Below are 25377 nucleotides of genomic sequence, written 5' to 3' on the forward strand. Positions count from 1 at the left end.
ACTCAACTAACAAAAATATTAACAGTCATATTAAAATTTCCAGATTGAATTTGATTTCATTGAAATAAAGAAAAACCAAGAGTTCTGAGGTTTAACAACTTATTAAATTTGACCTAAGCTAGATGTCCAGGGAAAAGGAGTGGTTCAATGAGCAAACAGAGCAAAACTTTCATGTATCAGAGTGTTTTGAAGAAAGGAAGTCAAGCCTGAAATTGGACTTGTCTATATAAAATCGGCCACGGGACCTGGAGAGATAAATTCTAGCTGACCTAAGGTAAAAATAAAGTGAAACAAAGGAAAGAGGGTAGCTGTAATCATTAAGCTGAATATTAAGTTTGCATAGGATTTGCCTATGGATGGATATGGCTTGAGTTCTGAGTCTGTGTTCATGTGAAACTCTAGAAAAATGTGTTGGGTTTTTTGTTTTGTTTTGTTTTTTGCATGGAGATTATAGTATACAATGTAAACACTGTCACATATGATCCTCTAAGCAAGGAGGTTACCATGACCACCAAAAAATAAAGACCGTCAAAGTATTGTTTATAAACATTATTTTAAAAAAATAAACTTAGAAAGAATGAGAGAGGATTCAAGGGTATCCAGGTTTGAGCATAATTTGGGGAGGGCGGTTATCAATGAAAAAACCTGAGGTGACACAGAGACAATCTAGCATGTTGAGGGATAAGCAACATTCTTGAGGTGTAAATAGCTGAAAACTGGAAAGAAGAAATTCAGGCATGACATTGGGTCATTGCGCTAGCTCTTTGAGGTTTTAAGCAGATATTTTGAGCAACTGGACATGGGATGGGTGAAACCTCCACACCCAGTCAGCTAATCAGCTGTTAGAATTAGAGATTTCTATTTGGTAATCGGCACCAAAATTTGGGAGTCTTAGAAAGTTTTATGTATGGTCTTGTTAAAAATTATCTCACACTAACAAATTATTTAAAATTTGTAATATTTAGTTTGGTCTAGGCAAGAAGCAATAGGGTTACGAAGGAGGAAAAGTCATCTACCCAAGGTGAAGAGGAGAAGTGTCACTTTCAAGGTTCTTATATCAAACTGACCCTAGATGAGTTCCATAGAAATAAACATATTTTTTATTGTGCCTACTCAGAAGCATTCCTAGTTATTGGCAAAACAAGAAATGAGTTTCCATTCAACACAATTATATGAGCTGTTTCTAACAGCTAGAGATAAGAAGTGGGCCTTTCACAAACCATTCATAGCACATATCAAAAATCCTCAGGGAGTCCAGACTAAGTTTGAAATTTCATATTGAATACATTGCTGCATTATTTACAATGCCTATTAGTTTGTTCTAAATAATGTTATGTCTACAGAAACACAGGAAGGTGAGTAATTAAAGCAATTGTCTGAATTTTTCAAAGCAAATTCACTTTTTGCTTAATTATTTATTTCAGACAAACTTTCTTTGCACTATGGGATGAGCAACTTGGGAGAAAAGGTACACAAAATCTAATTGAAACATAGTAACGGCCTTAAGGCTAATATAAAATGGAGAAAACATTATTAGCCTATAATCCAAATAAGAAGTATTCTCTTATTTCGAGACAAATGTGAAACTATAGAGTTAGAGAGAAACTTAAAGGCTACGTATGTGTATGTGTGTGTGTGTGTGTGTGTGTGTGTGTGTGTGTGTGTTTGTGTTGGATTCTCACTCTGTTAACCAGGTTAGAGTGCAGTGGCACACTCACAGCTGCCATAGCCTGGACCTGCTGGGCTCAGGTGATCTTTCTGCCTCAGCCTTCCGAGTAGCTGGGACTACAGGTATATGCCACCATGCCCAGTTTGTTTGTTTGTTTGTTTGTTTGTTTGTTTGTTTGTTTGTTTGTTTATGGCAGAGACGAGGTCTTACCAAGTTGCCCAGGCTGGTCTTGAACTCCTGGGCTCAGGCAATCCTCTCACCTCTGCCTCCCAAATTGCTGGGATTACTGGTGCGAGCCCACTGTGTCCAGCCCAAGGCTACTTTTTAAAGCTTTCATTTTAAAAATGAAGACACGTTTGCCCAGAGAAATGAAGTAAAATCCCAAATCACATAGCTTGTTAGAAATATAGCTAGACCCAGAACCTCTTTTTCTGATTTCAGTTTCAAGGTTGTTTACACTGCACATCTGTTTTATCCACCTGACTCTGGATGTCTCTGGGTTCCTGCTGACTTAAATCTATATCTCTTTATAGAGTGTGCATGGATGTGTGTGGGGGTGTATATGTATGCACAAATATTTGTATATGTGAGAATATCCATGTATAGTGAATTGTGTCCATTAGATCATATAAAATCATGAGCGTGAATGAGCACACTAGAAGGGGATATGTAATATATAGGATACTGGAAGGAAACAAATGGTTCTCAAACTTGGCAATCTAATGAGTGTTTAATAGGACTATTTAGAAAGGTGCTGAAAAGTCACAAGGGAAAGTCAAGTTACCTGGGCTACAGGTTAAGGAGAGGGTTTCCAGAGTAGTTTTAGGGAGAGAGTTGCCTAGGAGGAGGAGTATGGACTTCCTTTTTGTGCCCTCCCATCTACTGACAACGTCTATTGGCCAGGCCCTATCAGATACCAGATAGCAAGGAAGCCAGTAGACACAGTCCACTAAGGTCAGTCATTGTGGGCAGAGGGTGGGCAGGGTAAGAGGATCCACAGGAGGACTAAAACACATTCAGTACGTCCAACACGCTGTGTGTGTGTGTGTGTGTGTGTGTGTGTGTGTGTGTGTGTGTGTGTGTGTGTGTAAGGGAAATGTAAAGACAGTATTGTCCTTTGTGTGAAAGTTGAGTAAGCAGGAAAACTACTGTGAAATTAAAGTTGCTTAGCGGTTTATCTTGTCTTACAGTTAATTAGTGCTGGTTAGGAGCCACTCTGAGTTCTCGCTAGAAGCCAAGTAATGAGGCATTTTGGAAGCGTCTATCGCTACATACAGAGGGAGGAACACACTTACCACTCCGAGTAATGATGGGACCAGCAGAGAGGACCGCGCTTCCAGAAGTGCTCTGGGGGATCCAAGTTGTCCTGCTTCCTGCATCTCTCCTTTCTCTGTGGCTGCAACTCTGAGGTGTTAATGAAAACAAATGAAATTCCACACCAGCACAAAATTGTTTCTTTATGGCCATTTGGAAAGCAGATTCTTTTGGAAGAGATACCACATGTTTAATTTTATTCATTTCCTTCTGTGCATTTATTTAATTACTTTGCATATAACTGCTACCATGTTTCTTACACTGGCTTGGACCCCGGTTCTTATTTCCTCCCACTGTAATTGTGCACTGCCTCATTAATTTACACAGCTCAATGGTTCTTCTGAAAAAGAGCTGTGTTTATCAAACTTTCCTACTTTTATTGCTCTCAAGTCTTTAATAAATCCTTCCCAGAAATGTTGGTCAGCACAGAACCAGGATAACATGGACTCTCCATTTACCCACATCTGATATAGCTGGTTAGACCAAAGAAATCAATGATTGTGAAGAAATAATTCACCACTTATACATGAATTGAGCATAAATAGAAACATATTAAAGCTATTTTAAATATAAAAAGCTGTCTGATTTTTTTTCTCAGGTTAATATTTATGTGACGACCCTGATGGACCTATCAGAATATATACATAAATATTTTTTATTCACTCCTAAATGGATCTATATTAAATGGCTGGATGCAATTCAAATCCATTCCTTTCATAACTTTTAACTTTTAATCCAAGGGCTTCCCAGACCGTTTGGCCATAGTCTACCTTTCTAGAACAAGCCCAACCTCCTCCCCAGGTTTCCCCATCATTCTCTGCTGTACAACCTTACTGAAGGACTGGAAATTCCCTGATCACACTGGTTTATGTATATGTGACATTGACCATCCTTTGGTATGAAATGTCTCTCACACACCTAATTTTGCCCCTGTGGGGCTCATCCATCTTCAGAGTCACAGCTTGGACTCATGTCCTCCACCAATCCTCCTACCCTCTCCTGCTCCATCTCTCTCAAAATGGTGAAGACTTTCTCTTATTACAATCCATATATGCTGCCTTTGCACCATAAGACTTTTGTCTTGGTTTCTTTTGTGACTATCTCATGATCCTAAAGGATTAGCTAATTGAATTCATAATTCATGCATATTTCATCCCTATCCCCACTAGAATGCTTGGCACAAAGTATTCATTCAATAGACCTTTATTGGATGAAAGAATAAATCTACTCCAAACTGTTTGACCTAATGCATATCCACTTTCTATATAGAAATTAGTTCTTGACATTTGATTACCCTTCAGTTTAGATCAATTCAACAATTTAGAATAAAGTTGCTTAAAAACATACTGGCATGAGGAAGGGGCAGTCATCAGCTCTGCAGAGCTTGGTAACACAGTGCAGGAAGACTGTAGACATTTTTTGATTCTTGTGTTTCACAAATCGGAACACTTCAAACGAAAATCGGCCGCGCTGGCTTCTGCCATTTTCAATCACAGTGGTCTGAGGATCTTTGTCACAGCTATATTTTAAGGATTGTGAAAACAGGACATCACTGGGAAGTTTCAAGCTGGGATTTGAAATTAATTTCTACAGTATTAAGGATACCCCATTACATTAAGAGCTAACAAAACCATACCACATTCCAAACATTTAATAAAAACGAATAGAATTCAATAGATATGACAAGAATAACTTGGATCATAAAATTTAAACAGATCAGTCTCTGATTATAATACTACTGTCACATTTTAGGGGGATTCATATGGTTCAAAAATTCAAGTGAGGGGGGGCTTTTGCCCAAATTCAAGAGTGTTGTTGGCCTTTTTCTTCTGACTCTTGCAAGTTTTTGTTTGTTTATTTGTATTAGGAAGAATGACCACTGGCTTGTTGTATAAGTTGCAAATTGTTTTGCATTCAAAACAAAATTCAGCTTTTTTTTGGAGGGGAAATGTCTCCAGTGTTTATTGTATTTCTGACTGTCTGTTTATATGTTCCCCGTGTTCCATCTTATGAAAGCTTCAATTTTGTACAGGGGATCTTTTCATTATGTTGATAAAAGTTTTTTTTTTTATTTAGAAAAGTGTTCTGTTTTTAGACATTTGTTCTGTTATTTGGCTTCCTTGAGGGGATTATAATTATGTATGTTATATACATATTACGTTTCCTTTGCCTGCCTTTTGTTTTTGTCTTGCCTACTTTATCCTTTTTGTTTTTGCCTTTATATATATTTTTTATTTTTATTTTTTTAAAGCAGTGAATAGCTTATTTAGCGAAAGGATAGAGGTAGTACACTCCAAAGAAAAGAGAAGATGGAATGGGTCTGTGCTGGGAGTAGCTCAGGAACACTATTTTTTCTTTTTATTTGTATTTTTGTATTTATCCTCCATGTCTCTTACTGTTTCTGCTGTCTGTACTTTCTTGAATGCCTTCTAATTATGTATACCTGCCTGTGATACATTTATTTTTTATTTTTATTTCTTGTAGATCCCTTTTCCCATTCTCATAGCTTTACCTTTTACTGCCTACCTGAGTTCTTATTATTCTATCTTCATAACTATGATTGTTTTTGGTCCAAATGTTTAACTATAAATCTCATCTGTTCCATGGCAACATGTTTGAAAGGTGAGTTTAACTCACCTTTCAAATTTCTTTTCTGCCATTTTTGACCTTCTTCTGGTAGGATACTGGAACACTGCAAGAAATGTTTACATTTGTCTACCATTCATATTTTTAAAAGTTGGATTTCCCTAGACCTATTATTTTCTGGGACTCCTAAGGCAATGTGGGATGGGAATGACCTTTCTCAAGAGTTTCCTCAACTCAAGCACTCTCCCTCCTCTATTTCACAATGACAAACAGTTTTCCCTCCTCCATTTCACAATGACAAGCAGTTGTGAATATAGCACAACTGTGTATCTGAGTTTTCTCTGCCTCGCTGAACTTAACGATACTCACAAGATTTCTACCATCAGTCCTGGGTTCCTCAGGTTTATTCACCAGCGTTGCCACCAAAGGCAGGTCTCTGCCTTCTCAGGCCATTTCTTCACTTGTAGAAGCTATGCTTTTGCTAGTGCTTCATGAGATTCACCACTCCTGAGGCTCTGGGCTCTGCTCTTTCATTCTCCAAGCTCCCCAGTCCTGGTGGCAGCTGGATCTCAGTCATGCCTCAGACAGCTCCCACCAGAGTGGCACCCTCTCCTTCCAGGTATGCATTTTCCAGCTGCTTCTGGGATCCGACATCCTGGGAACCCCTCTGCAACCACTTTTCTTCCCGATTTCCCTACTACTTCCCCTACACTGCTTCCTGCACCATTTTGTCCCAATCTTAACTGTTTTTATCAACACTACTGCCTATTTTAGAGTTTCTAGATTTTCTTTTCCTCCTGGATTCACTAAAAATGATACTTGGAGATTTTTTTTTTAATTATCAGTTTTACTCTCTATAGTTTTTAATAAGAAAACCTAAAAAGTTTAAAAGTAAGTTGCCACCGTATTTATAGTACAAGTCAGATGATCATATTTTAGATTATCAATATGTGATAATTACAGAAATTTGGGGAAATAAGAGAAATGTCAAAACAAAATGATTCATAATCCTGCCATGCATAAATACCTATCATGAACCTTTGGGTGTTTTCCTTATAGTCTTTTTTTATCACATATATGAGGATCATTATATATATATACAATTTTATATGCTAATCCTTTCCCTCCATATTTTAATACATATAAATTTTAAAGAATCACATGTTTTCAAGGTTAGCAATACCAAGAAGACAAAAAGGGAGAAGGTAAAATAGAGCAAACCATTTATTTCTATTTAATAAATAATTGTATATGATTTATATGATTGTCAAGCCTGTGTGAACTCTCAACTTTCTGGCCCTCCATAATTCACCTAGCCATTTCCTTATTGCTGAATATATGGTTTGTTCCCATGTTTTACTATTGTTAAATATTACTGATAGACCAAAATATCATCACTATTTTAAAATATACTTTCCAATTTATAAAACTAGAATCGAAGAATAGGAAAATTTTTAAGGCTTTTGATACATGCTGATATTTTTTTCCAAAAAATGTTGCCAAAATTAACACTTCCAGCAAAAAAATATATAAGAGGGTTCATTTGACCATCATCTCTGAATATCATCTTAACCTTGATTAGTCAATAAAGCAGATTCTGTGGGTTTCCCATTATATTACTCCCATCAAGTGTCAATAAGCTGCAGCGATCTGAGCCAAGTGCATTTTATAAGCATGATTAGAAGACAGTGCTTGACTCTCTGTTCTGCTGTCAGATAAAAATGCTGAAAAGGAACTGGGATGATTGAATGGTTTTATGATCAATGTCCCCTTTCTCCAAATGTAGATTACCTTCACTCTATCACTGTCTACTGGGGAATGAAGTTGAAGTTATTGGCTCTAATAAAAAAAGGAGTGGTAAGCTATATTATAGTTTCATATTAAATACTGATAAATGAACAAGAGTATTTTGGGTTCTAAATTATCCAGACCATTACTTTAATTTTACTTTCCTTTTGACATACACTGAGACAGTCTCGCTGCAGATAAATAGTAACCTCCCATTGCCTTTGTCCTATTGTGAATAATATCCTAACCATGCTTTTCCTAAGACAGTGAAATATTCCCATATCTTCTAAACATGAATGAAACATCTTTGGTTGACCTAACTTACTTATAACTCTCATTCAACAATAGCCTTATCAGCATTTTGTGTTGAAAACTGTTCTCAACTTTTATATTTTCAGTTCTACAAAAACTAAAAGAATAAAATGTAAAACTTGAAACTCAAAGCCATAACAATGCTTTATATTTTACCTGACTTAAATATTTCATTTCAGTTATCTACAGCTGGGTCTTTGGTATCAATAAAAGACTTAGACTCCTAAGTCTTACCTAAGGAAGAGATCATATCGAATGTCATCATTTGGGTTTCCTGATGGAGTTGTGTAGCAATAATCCATTAAGACATTCCATCTATAGAATGCAAGCAAACATAATCTAGAGTCAGAATCTCTTTTTGTGTGTTAGTTGCTAATTGAAAGGAAGTAAATACTGACAAACTTCTTATCCCACGGAATCTAGTTTTTATTACTTATTATTTGCAGAGGCTTCTTATTTATTAAAACTTTCTCCTAAATTCAAAGTGGTTAAAAACCTATACCAAACTGTTCTTCCTCACATGGAGTAGAGTTAATGTTAATCACACACACACACACACACACACACACACACACATACACACACACACAGTGTACAAGACATCTGAATAGTCGCCATCTGAGAACTAAAACAAAGTGAGCTACATGGATACACAGATGCTTATATGTTCACTCTGAACAACAGCCTTTTGTTTCTGGAAGTTACTTCTCTAACAGAAAAGAGAGAATATTATAATATCAATATAGTTTGATGCAAAAATTTTACACCAGAATCACTGGGGCTGGGAGTGGGAGTCCACATTAGATACTGTGTTGGGGAGAATAGAGCCATGAGCCACAGACACAACCTTCCTCCTCCAAGTCAGAGAGTGCCCAGCTTTATACATGACTTCATCCCAACTCTAGTGTTATAAGAAAATACTAATCCAAGGAACATGTATGCCAATAAAATAGTGTGGAGAGAAGAAGCTCTCATTTAGTAAGACAATTTGAAAAAGTCACATATATCCAAGAATGGAAATATCAACAAGATAAAAAGATAGAAGGTCAGAAGAATCAAATTTCTACAGGACTCCAACATCTTCAGGATGCAAAGTTAAAATAATAATACATGAGAAATCCCAAATAAACCATTTACACATTGTAATTTTTTTAATAGAGCAGGATTAGATCCTCAGCTTTTGAGCTCCTTTACAGTTTTGATCATTATAAATTTTCTAAGTATCATATGAAACTTTTTTTGGGGTTTAGGGGATCATTTTACATCATTTAGCCTAGACTCTTATAGGAAGAGTTCTTTTGTTCTTTAATAAATTTGCATTGAATAGCAACAATACATATGAAAAGTACACAAATCAAAAGTGTTCACAAAATGACAACATCTGGCTAATCATCAGATGAAGAAATAGAACATTCCACATCCCAGAAGATCTCATGCCCCCTTCTAGGTACTAAGCTTCTTTATGGGAAGACTTGTTATTTTCCAATTAATGACAGAAAATGAGTGTCACCTCTTAAACTTTGCAATTTGTTATTTCTTGTTATTAGCATGCGTAAATGGTGTGGCAATGACAGCATTATTCAAATTGAATTTTAAAATGGATAAGCTAGCTTTATGACTCATGAGGCCCTAGGCAGCCAGTGTTTTAACCAATAAGAAGGAAGAGTTCAAAAATACCTGCCATCCAGATTAGTAGCTTGTACAGCTGCAAATACTTTGGTTTTCAAAGGTAATCCTGTACTGGGGATAATTAACTGCTGATTGTAGGTGGAATCCTAAGGATGAAACAAACAAAAATAATAATAATTACTATTCCCCAACAACAGCAGATTTACCACTTAAAACAACAATGTTACTTTAAAAAGAGGAGTAAATCAACATAAATCTACAGAACCAACTCCAAAAAGGATTTATTTAATCCTCTGGTTTCTTGGCAGAGCTGTTATTAAACCATTCCCATGTAGCAAATTGATTTCCATGCATAAATCTTCTTGTTTCCACAGTTTACCATATACGGTGGCTAATGTTCAGTGCATGTAAATTATATTCAATGGTCAGTGGTTAATATTCAGTTTGTTTAATTTTCAATGGTCAATATGTAGTCTATCTAAATGAATACTCCATTTACATAAATTATATTAGAAGCTGATATTTGGTTTATTTAAATTACATCTGCTTCAACTTACGCCCTTTACTGTTAGAGTTATAGGTATTGTGCTTTTGATAATCTTTCTTTTACCTAAAATCACTTATCTGGAAATTAAAAATTACCAAAACTTACCTGAAAACCAAAAATGACACATTCTCCAAGTTGCCAAAATGCATGCCATAGAGTTCCTGCACTAAATTTCCTGGTGGTTATTTATAAAGGGTATCTGAGGACTTCATGTTAACTTGTTTACCCTTATTTTAGACCCATTCCAGAGAGTTTATTTATACCACTCCCCAATTTACAGTAGATTAATACAGCATATTAGATACTGTATAATATGATGATGAAGGAAAATAATTAAAAATATATAAAATGAAAAACAAAAAGCCTTCAAAATTTAAGCACTCATAAAATAGAGGTCAATTGTTTCCCTAAACTTAGTAATACTGTTTAGCAGCAAAGGAAAGTTTTTAATGTTCATTATGAAAACTTAAAATCATCAAGTAAAGACAAAATATGAGCCATACTTTGTTTAGAAGGCTGGGAAGAAAGCAACCTATTTTGAATTTTATGAAAAAAACAGTAATACTTTTGGGTGCTTTCTTTTAAGACATTTTATGTATGTGGAACATTTTATTCCTACAAAAGCCCAAATAAACAAGAGATTATATGATGCACTTGAAAATTGTTACTCTTCAGTCACTTAGTTTCTATATTTTTGTGACAAATGATAATAGCTCCTCTAACCATATGTGATAGGTAGCATTTTTATTTAATTATCTTTCTGGCTCTCTTTTCCAACTCCTCCAGTCCACAGGTCATTGACTAGACAATTCTTTCATCTTATATTTGCATCAGTATGTCCAGAAGAATGCATACTTTCTTTACAATATTATACTGCTGAGTCATTTGCAAATGATATATGACCAAGGTGTTGTTTAATTATGAATCATCACATTTTTCTCCTGAAATTGCTTCAGAGGTAATTTTCTGATGTATATTTGCATATTGCTATTACTCTTGTTAGTACTATATTGTCCCCCAAATCAATTATATTAATTTTTTTCCAACTTTTAAAAACACTCATAATTGTCATAACTTTATTTCATATTTGCTGTTTCTCTTCCTGCTCATCAGACACTAACATTTAGGTACAATTCAAATATACAAAAAGGCATCTTCACTTTGCATTTCCACAGTGAATAAAGCTGATGTACTTATATCACACAAACATAAGGCCACAGTTCAACTAGAAATCTGCATATATGGAAGTGACAGAGTCAGTAGAAGTAACTGTTTTTTCTAAATGTAATTTTCCACGTAATATATACTGGGATTCCACTTACTGAACCCAGTACATATAAAAATAAACAACTGTGCTACATCAAATTGGGTACAACTTTTCCCCTCCAAATAACAAACCAGAGAATAAGAGTAGTAGGTAAGTCATATAACTTGCCATCATTCCTAAGGGTTAGAAATAACAAAATATTTGCATGTCAAATAGAAAGGCATGTCTCCTAAAGATTACAAAATAATATTTTATTTGAAATCCTACAATACAATCTCATTTGGCTATCTACATGTTAGTGTTCCAAACAAGTACTAAATATGATTTTGATTCAACTAATGAATGTAGATCAGAATTTTTTCTAGTGTAAAGTCATTTTTAATGTCCTATAACATGGCAAAATACTATGATAACACATGTTTAAAAATGTTTAGTTTGAGGCAGTGAAACTCTTTGTATGATACAGTAATGATGAGTGTATGCCATTATATATTTGTCAAAACCTACAGAACGTACAACAGGAAGCATAATCTAAATGCAAAATAACGTAAACTATGGACTTTAGTTAATAATGTATCAATATTGGTTTATCAGTTGTAACAAATGTATCCCACTAATATGAGATGTAAATAATAGACAAAATTGCATGCAGAGGGAGTGCGTCTGCAGGGGAGCTCTGTAATTTCTATTTTTCTGTAAAACTAAAACTGCTCTAGAAAATAATGTCTGTCAATTTCTTTGAAAAAAATCTTAAGTAGTTTGAGGAAAAATGGTTGAACTTTACTAAAAAATATGGTTAGAAATTTTTTAAAAATTCAACTGAGTGTTTTAATCCAATCATTAATGATACTTTTATCGCAAACTGATTAAAAATTAGAAGTATTTTGGTACCACCTGTCTTATTTCTAGTCTAATATAAAATAATTGGTTGCCTTTTTGCCTTATAATTAAAATATTAAGGTTGTCATCAATTTATAAGCTTTTGTTAGCATTAAAATTCCAGAAACTCTTTAAAGAATTGTGTCATGTTAGCAAGAGGGCTACAATACCATCTCTAATGGTAAAGGAAAGACCTTAATAGCAGAGGTTTCCTGAAATCAACACTTCCAAATTTTGATTTTCTGCTTTTCCAGTGAAAGAAAAGTTTAATTTCCCAGAAAATAACGGTATCATTAAATGCCTGGTGGATATATTTTTCACTCTTTTAAGATCAAGAATTCTCATCTCTGTTTCACTCAATTATAACAAGTAATATTAAATTTGAAACAGTCATCTCAATTTTACCTCAGAGAGCTTGCACATATAAATTAACAGACAGAAACTTTCCAATTTAAAGAGATTAATATAAATATTGTTCACAATAATAATAAATATCTGGCCACATCAGAAACAAATATTGGCGCATATTTGCTGAGTTTGGAGAACCAAGTAACTTGGCAGTTTCTCTTTGCAGAAGAAAGTTTAGAAATGACAGAAAGGCAATCTTGATTCTAACACATTTTAATTTGTTGTTTAGAACTCTGTGGTGTCAGACACAAACTTATAAACATGATTTTTTTAATGCCTTTGGAAAATGCCCTACTACAATATTTATAGCTCATTATATTCAAAGTATAAAGCACTGACTTTTAAATCAGTTGCATGAATTATAACTCAGTGCCATGATAACATGAATAATAATGCAAAAATCAGATTCATAATTTACAAAAATGTTGGTTGATAGATTGAAAAATTGATATTTAAATCAGGCATTTAAAATGTATGAATAAAAATTTTAATCAACATGAAAATATCATTTGGGGGATTAATGTTACAGTTATAAATAGAAATCCTTGTATTTTTCACGTTTTGCTGCCACTGCCTATATTTACATGACAAAAGTTTAGACAATGCAATATAGTCATTCCAAATTATTTCAGATGTGACAGAATTGTCATCAACCTAAATCCATATGGAAAATATTAGCACATTCATCACTAAGGACGCCTCTGAGAGAAGTAGCATTTGGACTTTTAAAATCTTTTTATCACATAAAATATTATTTCCCAAATCATGACCCTGACTTTGGCTACACACACACACACACACACACACACACACACCTCAATAAACAAGTAAACACATGTAAATGTAGATAGCCATTTGAAGTAACTATTACAGAATTACACTTATAATATAAAATTTTAATCATTTATCAACTTTTAGAAAATTTAATGGAGTTTTTATTATACCTGTATCACTAAAATATATGAAAATGGCAGTAAAGATGGATAAATGTTACCAAAGTATAACAGGGTTAATGTGACTTTCAGTAGATTTTTATACAAAAGCCATTCACATAAATGATTCCTCACAACAGTGAAAGAGAAAATAGCATCCTTCACCCATCAACTTACGTTATAAAGGAGCAGGTTCAAAGTGCTGACAAATGTACCATTGTTCTCTCTCACAGAAATAGCAGCTGAAGACCTAAAACAGATTTAGAGAAAGGAAAGCGCTGATGAGACTTTAAATTAAAAGAGATACCTGAATGTTAAATTTAAAGCACTGAAACTCTTGAAAAACCCTGACATACTTTTGCCTATGCTTAGATTAGGTACACTGTTTAAATTTCTGAACAGATAAATTATTTTAAAAAGAGGCACCAAATACAGGCAAACTTTTATTTGTGATCTTTTTATTTTTAAAGACATCTCTCTTTTTTTGCATTACATATGGGAGATATTTTGCAGAAAATCTTTGTTTCACAAAGACTTAAATCTGATGCAAATATACCTTCATCAGTTACATTCAAAGTTTTATGGGATAGGGGAATTTGTTTCACTTTGTTCACTGCTAGAACATTGCATGGTAAACAGTAGGTGTGTGATAAATTCAATAAGGAATGAATTCCCATTGGTACTAAAGCTCAGGAATACATTAGTGTAAGTGGGGGACAGGGCAGATGAGAGGTGCTTCCCTCTATACCTGTATTCCTGTTTCCCTCTATTCCTTTTGACTCAAGGCCTTATTTTCTCATTTTCCATCCTGCTTCTGACCAAGGGGTTTATCATTACTGTACTATTAAAACCAGTTATGAATATTTTTTCACTGGAGCAGAATGTGGCTTCTATGTTTCCTCATAACTAAAATTCAGCAATAATTAGGACTTAGTAATAGGAAACCCTAAAATTGGAGAAAGAAGTTTTCACTTCATCATCCCATGTTGTCACAATATTTGACAAATCCAGGTGATTATATTGCAATGTGGATAAAGCCCTTGCTTGGTATGTGCTTTGGGAATAATGAATAAATATGTGACTATAAACAAAAGCCTCTATGCTCAGTCCATGTTTGGAACTCCTTGACTATTGGTCATGCTCTACTTCCTGGGGAATTATCAGCACCCATGCTGGTGACACCTCAGCAGGACATGAAGACCCCAGAATCTGGGCAGCAGAGTCCAACAGTGAGAGCACATGGCAGAGAGAAAAGCCCAAAAAAAATCCAGCAGCGTAGTCATCGAATGCCATACACACCAGAACACCACAGGACCTTTGGGAGTGCTTAAGCACCCAGGGCTCTTGGACCAAAGGAGTGAAAAGAACTCAAGGAAGACACCTGATGGTTAGAGCCAGTTTTAATTTGAAAAAAAAAAATTGTTATGGATCTCATTGTTATGAGTCATAACAATTAGATATAGATGACTGGTAGATTGAGGTAAAGATATATTAGACTTAATATGCTTCTTGTTACATTGTTTGAGTCTGGCTAACCTCAACAAATCATGCTGTCTTTCTAAGTCCCTCAAGGATATGAAATGACTGAAACATAAAGGCAATATGAGAAATCAAGAATCAAATGTGAACTTACGAAGCAAGCTGGGTATTATTAACCAGGTATTCCAGTGGATAACTACAACTAAATTTGTAAAGAAGCCCAGGTAAATAGCTGATGATAGTTGGTGGGTCTGGAGTATCAATATATCCTGATATATTTCCTATTTGTACCGAAGTTGCATTTCCATAAGCACTGACTCCAGGAATTGTGGATACCTGTTAGAATGGTAGATCAACTTTAATGATTAAATGGCTCTATATAAATCCAGGCACTTCACATGCAAAACAAAACATCAGACAAGATCATTTCTAGGGTCCAGTTCAACTGTACCATGTGACAGTTTTGAAATCATACACACAGAATGCTATTTATAAGTGACTATGTTTTTTAACTAAATGGAACTTCCTATTTACCAAAGACACTTCACTCATTCTTTCTTTATAAATAAAAAAGAGAGCCGGGCTCGGTGGCTCAGCCTGTAATCCCGCGCCTTTGGGAGGCTGAGGTGAGTGGATTGCCTGAGCCTGCGGGTTCGAGACCCGCCTGGGCAGCGAGACCTCCTCTCTACAATAAATCAAAAAATCAGCTGCGCGTGGTAGCGCATGCCTGTAATTCCAGCTACTTGGAAGGCTGAGGCCGAAGGATCGCCAGAGCCCAGCAGGTCGAGGCTGCGGTGGCCGGGAGCGGCCACTGCACTCCAGTCTGGGTGACAGAGTGAGACTCCAACTCAAAATAAATAAATAAATAAATAAATAAATAAATAAATAAATAAATAACAAAGAGAGAGATTGTAGGTTCAAAGGGCTGCAACAAACACTCATGGAAAAAGTACAAATTATTGGGTATGACTTAAAAGACCCCTGTTCATCTGATTCTGTTTCCCTGTCAGCTTCATATCTCAGGCCCCCATTTTAGATAATAACACTGCTACTCCAAGGCCCTTCCTGCTCTGGCCTTTCTGTATACCTCTTCAGTCACAGCTCTTTCCACTTCTCCACGCTATATCCTACTAATCACCAGGATCTCATCCCCTGGGAAACTTCCCTGACTCCCTCACATGCATCATTTTTATCTCTATCACAGCAGTAGGCACAGCACGAGCTGCTTGCTTGCTGGGCAGTCCCCTCAGCCATCACCAGGGCTCTTTGTGGGCAGGGACCATCTCGTTCACCTTTGCAACTTCAGCATAGCACAGTGACCAACATCTTGGGCCTCAGAAATAATTTTTGAACAAATGAATGGAGGTCATACATTTTCTGAGGATGGATCTTCTCAGGGTGTTCCTCTCTGACTCAAAAAGAGACACTTCCACTTCTAGGGCAATAGTTCATAGATGAGTTCAGGGAGATCATGAACTTCTAGAAGCTATGCAAAATCGTGTCTCTGTGTGCATTTTCTTAGGTCAGCTTAGTTTTCACTGGATCCTCCACTCCTACTAAAATTGAAGAACCACCATTTTGGGAATAATCAATAATGTGTTTGACCTCCATGAGGCCAGAGAGGGACACAGCTTCTTCCTACCATGTCAAATATTATATGGCACTCAATAAATATTTTAGCAGATATCACTATACTTGTAATAATTTTTAATTATAGAATAAACTTTATGCATGAACCTCACAGCACATGGACAAAGCTGAAGCAATTATCTAACTAATTCATGAATGGGGCAAGAATCTTTCTGTATGAAAACATTTTTATTCCAATCCGTGACTTAATAAGTCTACTTAATTTTTCCCATGTAGAAATGCCCTTAGAGCAGATGCCAAACCTGGTGATACCTGAGGCAAAAAAAAAAAGAAAGAAAGAAAATAAATAAAGAAGTCTTCCTCTCCCCCCACTGCTTGACTGAATCAGTGGCTAAACAGACATAGTCTGTCTGTGAAGAAAATACACACACACACACACACACACACACACACACACACACACACGCACGCGCGCGCGCACATGCACACACACAGCAATATTTGTACCTGAGTTATTAAGCTCTTTAAAACAGTAAAAAGTACACACATATACGCATACACACACACACACACACACACACACGACACTTTTCCTAGCTTTTCTCTTGACTTGTTTTTCTAGGCTGCAGGGCCGGGTGACTTACATTCAGAGAAGATGGGGAAATAAAGGCCTCCTCTGTGGGAGATAAGAAATGCTGCTGATCTCTACACAGGCTCCTCCCTCCACACAGAACAGGGACTTGGAATAATCAACCTGAGTGGCTCTCCCTCAGGCCCGCTTCATAACCTCTTTGCACACAACTCAGAGTTGAATAAACGTTTTTAATAAAAAGAGTCAACAATACCCAAGCTTCAGGCTTGGAAATGGTCATGGGCACAATATTCTAACTGCCTTCTGGGAAAAGATGAAAAAGATTCAAAGAAATCACTCTCCTCTGCCTTTCATCTCCCACCAAGTGTCTGAAATCTTGACCTTAGAATGATCAATCCGTTCTGCTTAATACAAAACAATAACTTGCGAAGAGTAAAAGCCAATTTCTCCTTCACTGGACTAAGTGGTCATATTTATTGTATTTCTTTATTGTATCTTTGGTAGGATTTACCAGTAAGATTATATTTAAACAACCAAAATGAAAAATAGTACTAAGTGAATTTCAGTGTAACCAATATCCACCCCCTTTAAATCACAACATATTCACATCAATTAATTTTAATTCACTGGAGAGTATATTCCTTATTCAATTCTATTTTCTGGTATTCAGTACCATAATAAACAAAAGAATGCTACAGACTAGCAGTTCTCATTCAGGTTGGAATCGTTTGAAGTGATGCTTTAATTAGTGTGCTGCTGGGATTTCTTGGGTAAGACTGGATATGGTAAACATTTTGAAATGCAAAGGACAATCCCACATGATGAAAAAATTCACACCAGAAATACCCACAGCCCTCTTTTACAAAGCTCTGGTGTTGAGCATTCAATGCTAAATATGAGAGAAGACTCCAGGCTTCCCACTCTATCTTTCAACTTGCCTTTTGAATGAGATCACTAAGTCAACAGGCCAAGGTGTTCACCGCCAGACTCACTGGAACAAACATTTTTGAATGCGCAGAAACTTCCATCAAAAGCATGAGAAATGAGGCTAATGATAAGTTGTAAAGACATATCCATCAATGTCATTCACACAAAAGAATGTTGCATACAGGGGTACAGCTGACCTCAGACCCCTTGACTACCCAGCTGCTATAAACAGAACCATTATTAGAAGACAGAATCACATATTTGGGAGTGCAAGCCTCAAATGGGCAAAATAAAGTGATTTGTTCTATTGAATTTTTTTCCTTGAGAAATAGATTGGGCTCCTGATTATTTTATGAAATGGGGAGATTGTGTATTTATGACCCCAGACCTAGCACACAATTTCACACTAATCTTACCATCAGGTTGTTTCCACAGCCCTCCAAGGTGCTGAGATTGATGATGAAAATGACCACTGCTGGAAAGGTGTTGTTATTGATGAACCCCCTACAGTGGGAATCCCCGTGCCTTCCATTCAGTGCCAGATCTGTTTCCGAATAACCCGAGAAAAGTACCGTGCAAAAATTAATCTTCATTGTAATGGTCTGTACCCCACAGTAGACACTGATGTCCCTTTCAGCTGAAATAGCAATATATAAAAGACAAATGTAAGTCAAAAAAGCAAAGAGAATACATAAATGACTTTAACATCCCCCTGATATATTTGTTTATCTCCTTTGTTTAATTCATGTTTATAATTGAATACACCATAATCCAATGTGCAAGTTATTAAGAAAAGTTGTCAGAAAAAATAGTCTTTTATTTCGTTATTTAGGAAGAGATCTTTGAGTGTCGAGATTATAGTTCATCTCTGTTTCCCCATGCCTGATGTTCACCAGATGTGCATTAGACATCGATTGAGTATTGTCAAATGGCCAGAGAACTGAGAGGAAAAAATCAGGTTACTGAGAAAATGCAGAACTAGAGTAACTGAATTATTCAGATCACCTGTCTAGAGTAGTGAAACTCACTACAAATGATGCATTTTCCCAAGTGTAAAGAAGAAGCCGTTAAAATTCACTCTAAACCAAATTGTTAAGCACGTTGGTATTTGGTAACCCATCTTTTGGGTTGTATAAACAAAAGCCATCCATCAGAATTCAATTTTATTATGCCTAAATTAAATTCCAGTAGAAAGAAAGGGAATGAAAAATACTGTGTTGATATTATGAACAAAAGTGTATAGCTTACTCTAAGAAAATTTTACCAATGACTATGCATGCCTCAATTTAAAAAAAGTAAACTAGGCATGGAAATGTAAAACCCAATTTGCATGGTTTTCCAGACTCCATGGGCTATCAGTGATGGATCTGAGCCTACACCTGGAGGAGTGAGCGGACACACACATAAACCACACACACATATACACACACATGCAATGCTCTTCATGTTCTCTCTGGTTATTTTGCTACATGTGATGAATAAAATATATGTAAGAAAGGGAGAGTTTGACTGCTAGGTAATTCCCTAGTGGCAGGTGTTATTTTTACCAGTTTTGCTGACTGTTAGAGGTTGGATTGTGTTCCTGCCAAAAAATATATGTTGAAGTCCTAACCCTTTATTTGGAAATGTTGTAGTTGAGATTTCATTAGTTAAGATAAGGCCATAACAGAGTATGGTGGGCCCCTACTCTGATATGACTGGTGCCCTTATAAAAGAAACATCCTGTGCTTAAGAGACACAGAAAGGACACTAGGTGAAGGTAGAAGATTGGAGTGATTCATCTATAAGCCAAGGCACACTCAGGATAGCTAGCAAACCACTGGAAGCTAGGAAGAGACAGGAAAGGATTCTCCCCAGACTTTTAGAGGGAACATGGCCCTACCTGAATTTTGAACGTCTGGCCTCCACAACTGTGAGACAATACGTTTCTGTGTTTTATATCACCCCATGGTACAATAAATTTCTACTGTCTTAAATCACCTTGTTTTGGGGACTTTTACAGTAGCCTAGAAATCTGATACAGTAAGCTTACAAATTTTTATCACTCTGTTTTACCAGTTAGATAAAGACTCTGAAACAAGTATTGGGTTTTGAAAATGTAGAAACAAGCAAAAATTCATTATGCTATTTGATGGAAAATGACTTTGTTTAAAAAAAGAAAACTAAACAAAGTCTATTTTTGGCAAATGATAGTATGTGCACCTAAGTAATATATAAATGTCATTCAAGATTTTTAGCATAGAATTAATTTGCCTAAATAACTCAGCCCTAATCTAAGAGTAGAAATGTCCAATAGCATATTTCTTTGGAATATTTACTCTATAAACAAACTTTTTTTTTTGCTAGTAAGGTGAGTCATACTTTGAGAATGTGAATGAGCAATATGGAAATTTCTGTGTTTAGTAATAAGTTTAACCTCATTAAAATTTCCTATAAAGAAAGAGGAAAAATCTTTTTCACAGCCAAAAGGCAAAAGTCTAGGTATTATAGAAAATTCTAAGTAGTATTTCCTTTGTAGGTAGAAAAATGAAATGAATTAATTATGAAGCATACTTTGCCAACCTAAAGAATAATAAATACCATGTAAAATTAGAGGAAACAGCCTTCAGCAACACTGTCTAGAAGCAACTATAATGTTTAAATGATGCTCCTTCTTAAAATAATACAGTTTTGTTTTTGTTTTTGTTTTTTGAGTTAGCATCTCACTCTGTCACCCAAGCTGGAGTGCAGTGGCATGCTCACAGTCACTGCAGCCTCGACCTGCTGGGCTTAGGCAATCCTTTCGCCTCAGCCTTCCAAGTAGCTGGAACTACAGGCACATGCCGCCATGCCTGGCTAATTTTTCTTGATTTTATTGAAGAGATGAGGTCTCGCCAGGTTGCCTAGGCTGGTCTCAAACCCGTGGACTCAGGCAACCCTCGCACCTCAGTCTTCTAAAGTGCTGGGATGATAGGTGTGAACCACCACACCCACCCAATACAGTTCATTTTTAATAAATGTTTATTGAGTATCTGTGACCTTCACAATACACCTTAATTTTATTGATTTTTCTTATCCACATGCTATTCCTTTGCCCATGCATTATCTTTCTCGTAGAATATTGTATTAACTTCCTAATTGGTTCCTTTGTTACCACTCTTAAACACCTTCAATTAGTACAGCTGTTAATACATGAATCCCATCATTTCATGCTTTTAATGAGATCTTCAACAGCTACTTATTTCACCTAGGCCAAAAATCCAAATCTTGAACCAGGTCCTCAAGACTCTCCATAATCTGCTACCTGCCTACCTCTGCATTCTTCTCTCTCTCTCTCTCTCTCTCTCTCTCCTATCACCCTCGCTCTCTACATTTGTGACATGGAGTTTATTTTAGAACTTTAGAAGCATCACATTGAATGACAGAAGGCAGAAAAATGGCTACTTCATGGGGTGGAATTTTGGCATAGGTTATATGAGTGCATACATGTTAATATTTCAAGCTGTACTTCTGAGATTGGCATATCTTATTATATGTAAATTGTTCTAAATAAAGTGCTGTGGTATTTTAAAAGGCATAATACGGGTTTGTACACAAGGTCTTCAGTCAGTGTCTGTCCTTCTGCTTGGAACTCTCCTCCTACCTCAGAATTTTGCCTGAGTAGCTCCTACTCATACTGCAGTTCACAAATTTTATTTTCTTTACCCAAATACTCCCCTGTTCTCAAATCCAAAGTATGCCACTCTGTTTTATGCTGCCATAATGCCTTAGATTATATATGTATTTTCATAATCTTCCTCACAATAAACTAAAAGTCCCAAAGGGCAGGAAACCTTTTATACTTACTGATGTACTCTAGCAAGTGAGTCATTAATTAACCCCATAAAATACTGGAGCAGGCCAGGTGTAGTGGCTCTTGCCTATAATCCCAGCAATTTGGGAGACCAAGGCAAGAGGATTGCTTGAGTCCAAGAGTTTGAGACCAGCCTAGGCAACATAGTGAGATCTCATCTCTACAAAATATCTAAAAATGAGCTGCGTGTGGTGGCACATGCCTGTAGTCCCAGCTACTTTGGAGGCTGAAGTAGAAGGATCACTTAAACCCAGGAGGTCAAGGCTGCACTTGTTGACCAGTCTAGGCAACAGAGTGAGACCTCAATTCAGAATAAATAAATAAAGTAAACAAATAAATAAATACTGTACTGATAAACTACACTAAGAATTCAAAACATGGTGGCCATATTCTCAAGTACAATAGTCAGCCCCTTATCCTTTAGGGATATATTCCAAGACCCATAGAGAATTCCTGAAATGACAGATTATACTGAACCATACACACACACACACACACACACACACACACACACACTGTTTTTTCCTATGCATAGATACCTCTGATAAAGCAGAATTTATAAATGAGGCACAGTAAGAGATTAACAATTATTAATTAAGTTAGTATTAGTAAAGTACTATTAAGTAAAACAAGGATTACTTGCATTACAAGCAACGCAATGCTGAGACAGTTGCTCTGACAACCAAGATGGCTTCTAAGTGACTAATAGGCAGGCAGCATAGACAGTGTGGATATGCTGGACATAGGGATCAGTCACATCCTGGGTGGGATGGTCTGAGATTTCATCGTTCCTACTCAGAATGACATACAATTTGAATCTTATAAATTGTTTATTTCTGGACATTTCCCCTTAATATTTTCAGACCTCAGTTGACAATGGAAATTATAGAAAGTGAGATCACAGAAAAGGAGGGACTCCTGTATACTATAGCCCAATAGAGGTGACAGACCCATTAGTATGGCCCTCATTGACAGAAAGATTTTTGGGGAGAGTGATAAGGTGGCACAGAAGGCCAATCTTGCCCAGACCAGCTAGTGAGGAATGCCTTCCTAGAGAAGACGGCATTGAGCTCAGTTCTGAAGCATTAGTAGAAGTTAGCTACATAAAGGAGTAGAAAATGTATAACACAGAGAGGAAGGCATAAATAATAAAATATGCTCAGGCAGGTTGGGAACCTGACAGCTCCATTTTCACTCAAATTTAAAATGCAAAAGAGGAAATGGAGGGGAATGAGGCTAAGTGGATGGCACAGGTGAAGTTGCAGAAAAGCTTTGCATGTAAAATATTCTCTTTAAGGCAACAAAACATCTACCTGAATGTCAAATCAAATCCTCTACTGTTAAAATTCACTAAGAACTCTATGCTCAGTGAAATAGAGAACAAGTACTATTGCACTACTTGATATATCATAAATGTGCCAAAGTGAATACATACCAATAAACACATCACAAAAGAGAGGAATCATTCTTCTTAACTTAAACCAACTAAAGACTTCAGCTTCCTCACCTTTGTTTAAGGGGATTAATTAATGCTTATGATACCTTAACAAATGGCGATAATTACTGTGACCAGATGTAGAGTTATCTTCTGTTTTCTGCTTATAATTGAAGATTTACAAGCTCTGCAATGGAACCGAATTTGCTACAAGCTAGTCCCACTTCAAGATGTGATAACAAACTGAAGGTTTTTGCAGTATAAGAAAAGAGATCTGTTCAAATCCATTCTAACCCAGTTTTCTAAAGATCATTTTTTTAAACTATATTTCAGAGAAACACATTTTTTTTTCCTGGCTATAGATACTCAAGACATCCATTCAGCACAACTTAACCAATTGTGAGGTTTTGAGGGAGGAAAAAATGATACTTCAAGTTGCCAAAGAGCAATTTCTGCCAAAAGGAGAGATACTTTGTCCAGAGTTACTGAATAACAGTTGCTCTCAATGACTAAATATTTTGAGCCTTTCACTGTCTAATCCCTCACCTGAATTACACATTTCTTTGAATGATACTCAAGTAGTAAACAAGCTAATGCCAAAAAGTCAAGGAATACATGTCTTTAAGGATTTGGTTTTTAATGTTTTATGTTAAAAGATACTAAGTATATTGAATGGCAGGCCTGCTTTCGGAGTTTATGTGCAGTTATATTGCCAAAATAGCAATATTTTTCCCTGATATTTTAACCAAGCTAAACTTTTCATAGAAATTAAAAATAATACAACATTCAATAGACTAGAGCAAAAATAATATTCTGTATACCTCTCATCCATCGATCAGGCAATGAGTTTGTCTAGCTCAGATTTTCTAAAATTAAGCAAATTTTAAATATCTTAAATATCTTGTCACACTGTCAATGATCTAACTCACCATGTATAAAATATGTCCTGATTGGGGTTCAGAGAATCATGTAGTTACCATGTGTAGTAAATGGAAGTAAAAAGGGAATGGACCAATTATATATATATGAATAAGGATTTATTCAACTTATTTACCCCCCAATAAAGTTCTAATCCTAGTATATCTAATTACATCTTTGCCTTTAGACGCAATCACTGAAAATATACTTGTAGCATATTATTATATATCTAATAAACATAACTGACTTTGTTCTTTTTTTAATAACTTCATACTCAACTTGCTTAAATCTATAGCATTCAGGACTAAAGATTGCTAGCTTTTGATAGACAATCATTTCCATCTCATTTCAACACTCTTATGTTTGAAACTTACCTTTCCTTTCACTAGCAACAAAATGTTTATTTTAGCACTTTCCAATTATTTGATAGAATAATAAGAGTACAGAGAAATATGACTATTCAAATAATTTGCACACATGCATTCTGCGATACAAAGATGGCAACACCCCAAAATTTGGCTGTATGCTGGTACTTAGCACAGCAGTGCAGTGGCTCAAAATGTTCCTTCACCATTGACATGAAAACGTAAAGGTCTGTATTAAAAGCAATTCTGGAGGTCATTATATAGGGTAAAAAAATAAAGTAGATGGGGTACATAAGAATTGAACATGCAAATTCAATGTTATCAGTTTTGTACTAGCTGGAGGCTATTGGTTGTATTTATTTTTAAGATCTAAACTACATGCCACTTCATGTCAACTAAGTACTCCAGGCCAGGTGTGGTGGCTTATGCCTGTAATCCCAGTGCTTCGGAAGGCCAAGATGGGAGGATCACTTGAGGCCAGGAGTTTGAGACCAGGCTAGGCAACAGAGTGAGACCCCCATCACTACAAAAAATAAATAATTAGCCAGGCATGATGGCACTCACCTGTGGTCCTAGCTACTCAGAAGGCTGGGTCCAGGAGTTCAAGACTACAGTGGACTAAGATCATACCACTGCACTCCATCCTGGGCAACAGAGTGAGATCTCGTCTCAAAAAAAAAATATTCCAAAAAAGCATTATATGTAAGTATATGACAATAATTTACATATAATGCTTTTTTGGAATACTTTATATATAATATGTCAGTTTCTATGCTAGGCCTTGAGGATAAAAACATTAACAAGAGACTCCATTTCTTCAAGGAGCTTGTGGACTAGAGAAGACTAGAGGAAAAGTAGACAATTACAAAACAGTCTGATAATGCTAAGTTATAGGTTTGTAAACAGCA

General features: G+C 36.0%; 1 protein-coding gene across 2 annotated transcripts in view; it reads right to left on the reverse strand.

The window, feature by feature from the left end:
• The window catches only part of ZPLD1 (zona pellucida like domain containing 1), a 58685-nt gene that overhangs the window by 3817 nt on the left and 29491 nt on the right, over positions 1–25377 (reverse strand). For both annotated transcript variants that reach the window (XM_008068869.1, XM_021717969.1), the window contains exons 3-9: positions 18336–18556; positions 14965–15146; positions 13509–13581; positions 9347–9444; positions 7904–7984; positions 4331–4502; positions 2965–3073 (exon numbers count right to left, since the gene is read on the reverse strand). In XM_008068869.1, the coding sequence (XP_008067060.1) occupies positions 2965–3073; positions 4331–4502; positions 7904–7984; positions 9347–9444; positions 13509–13581; positions 14965–15146; positions 18336–18556 (936 nt within the window). The remainder of the gene's footprint in view (positions 1–2964; positions 3074–4330; positions 4503–7903; positions 7985–9346; positions 9445–13508; positions 13582–14964; positions 15147–18335; positions 18557–25377) is intronic.

The sequence above is a fragment of the Carlito syrichta genome, unplaced genomic scaffold (assembly GCF_000164805.1).
Source record: "Carlito syrichta isolate Samal-C Ts95f unplaced genomic scaffold, Tarsius_syrichta-2.0.1 Scaffold311616, whole genome shotgun sequence".
Lineage (NCBI taxonomy): Eukaryota > Metazoa > Chordata > Mammalia > Primates > Tarsiidae > Carlito > Carlito syrichta.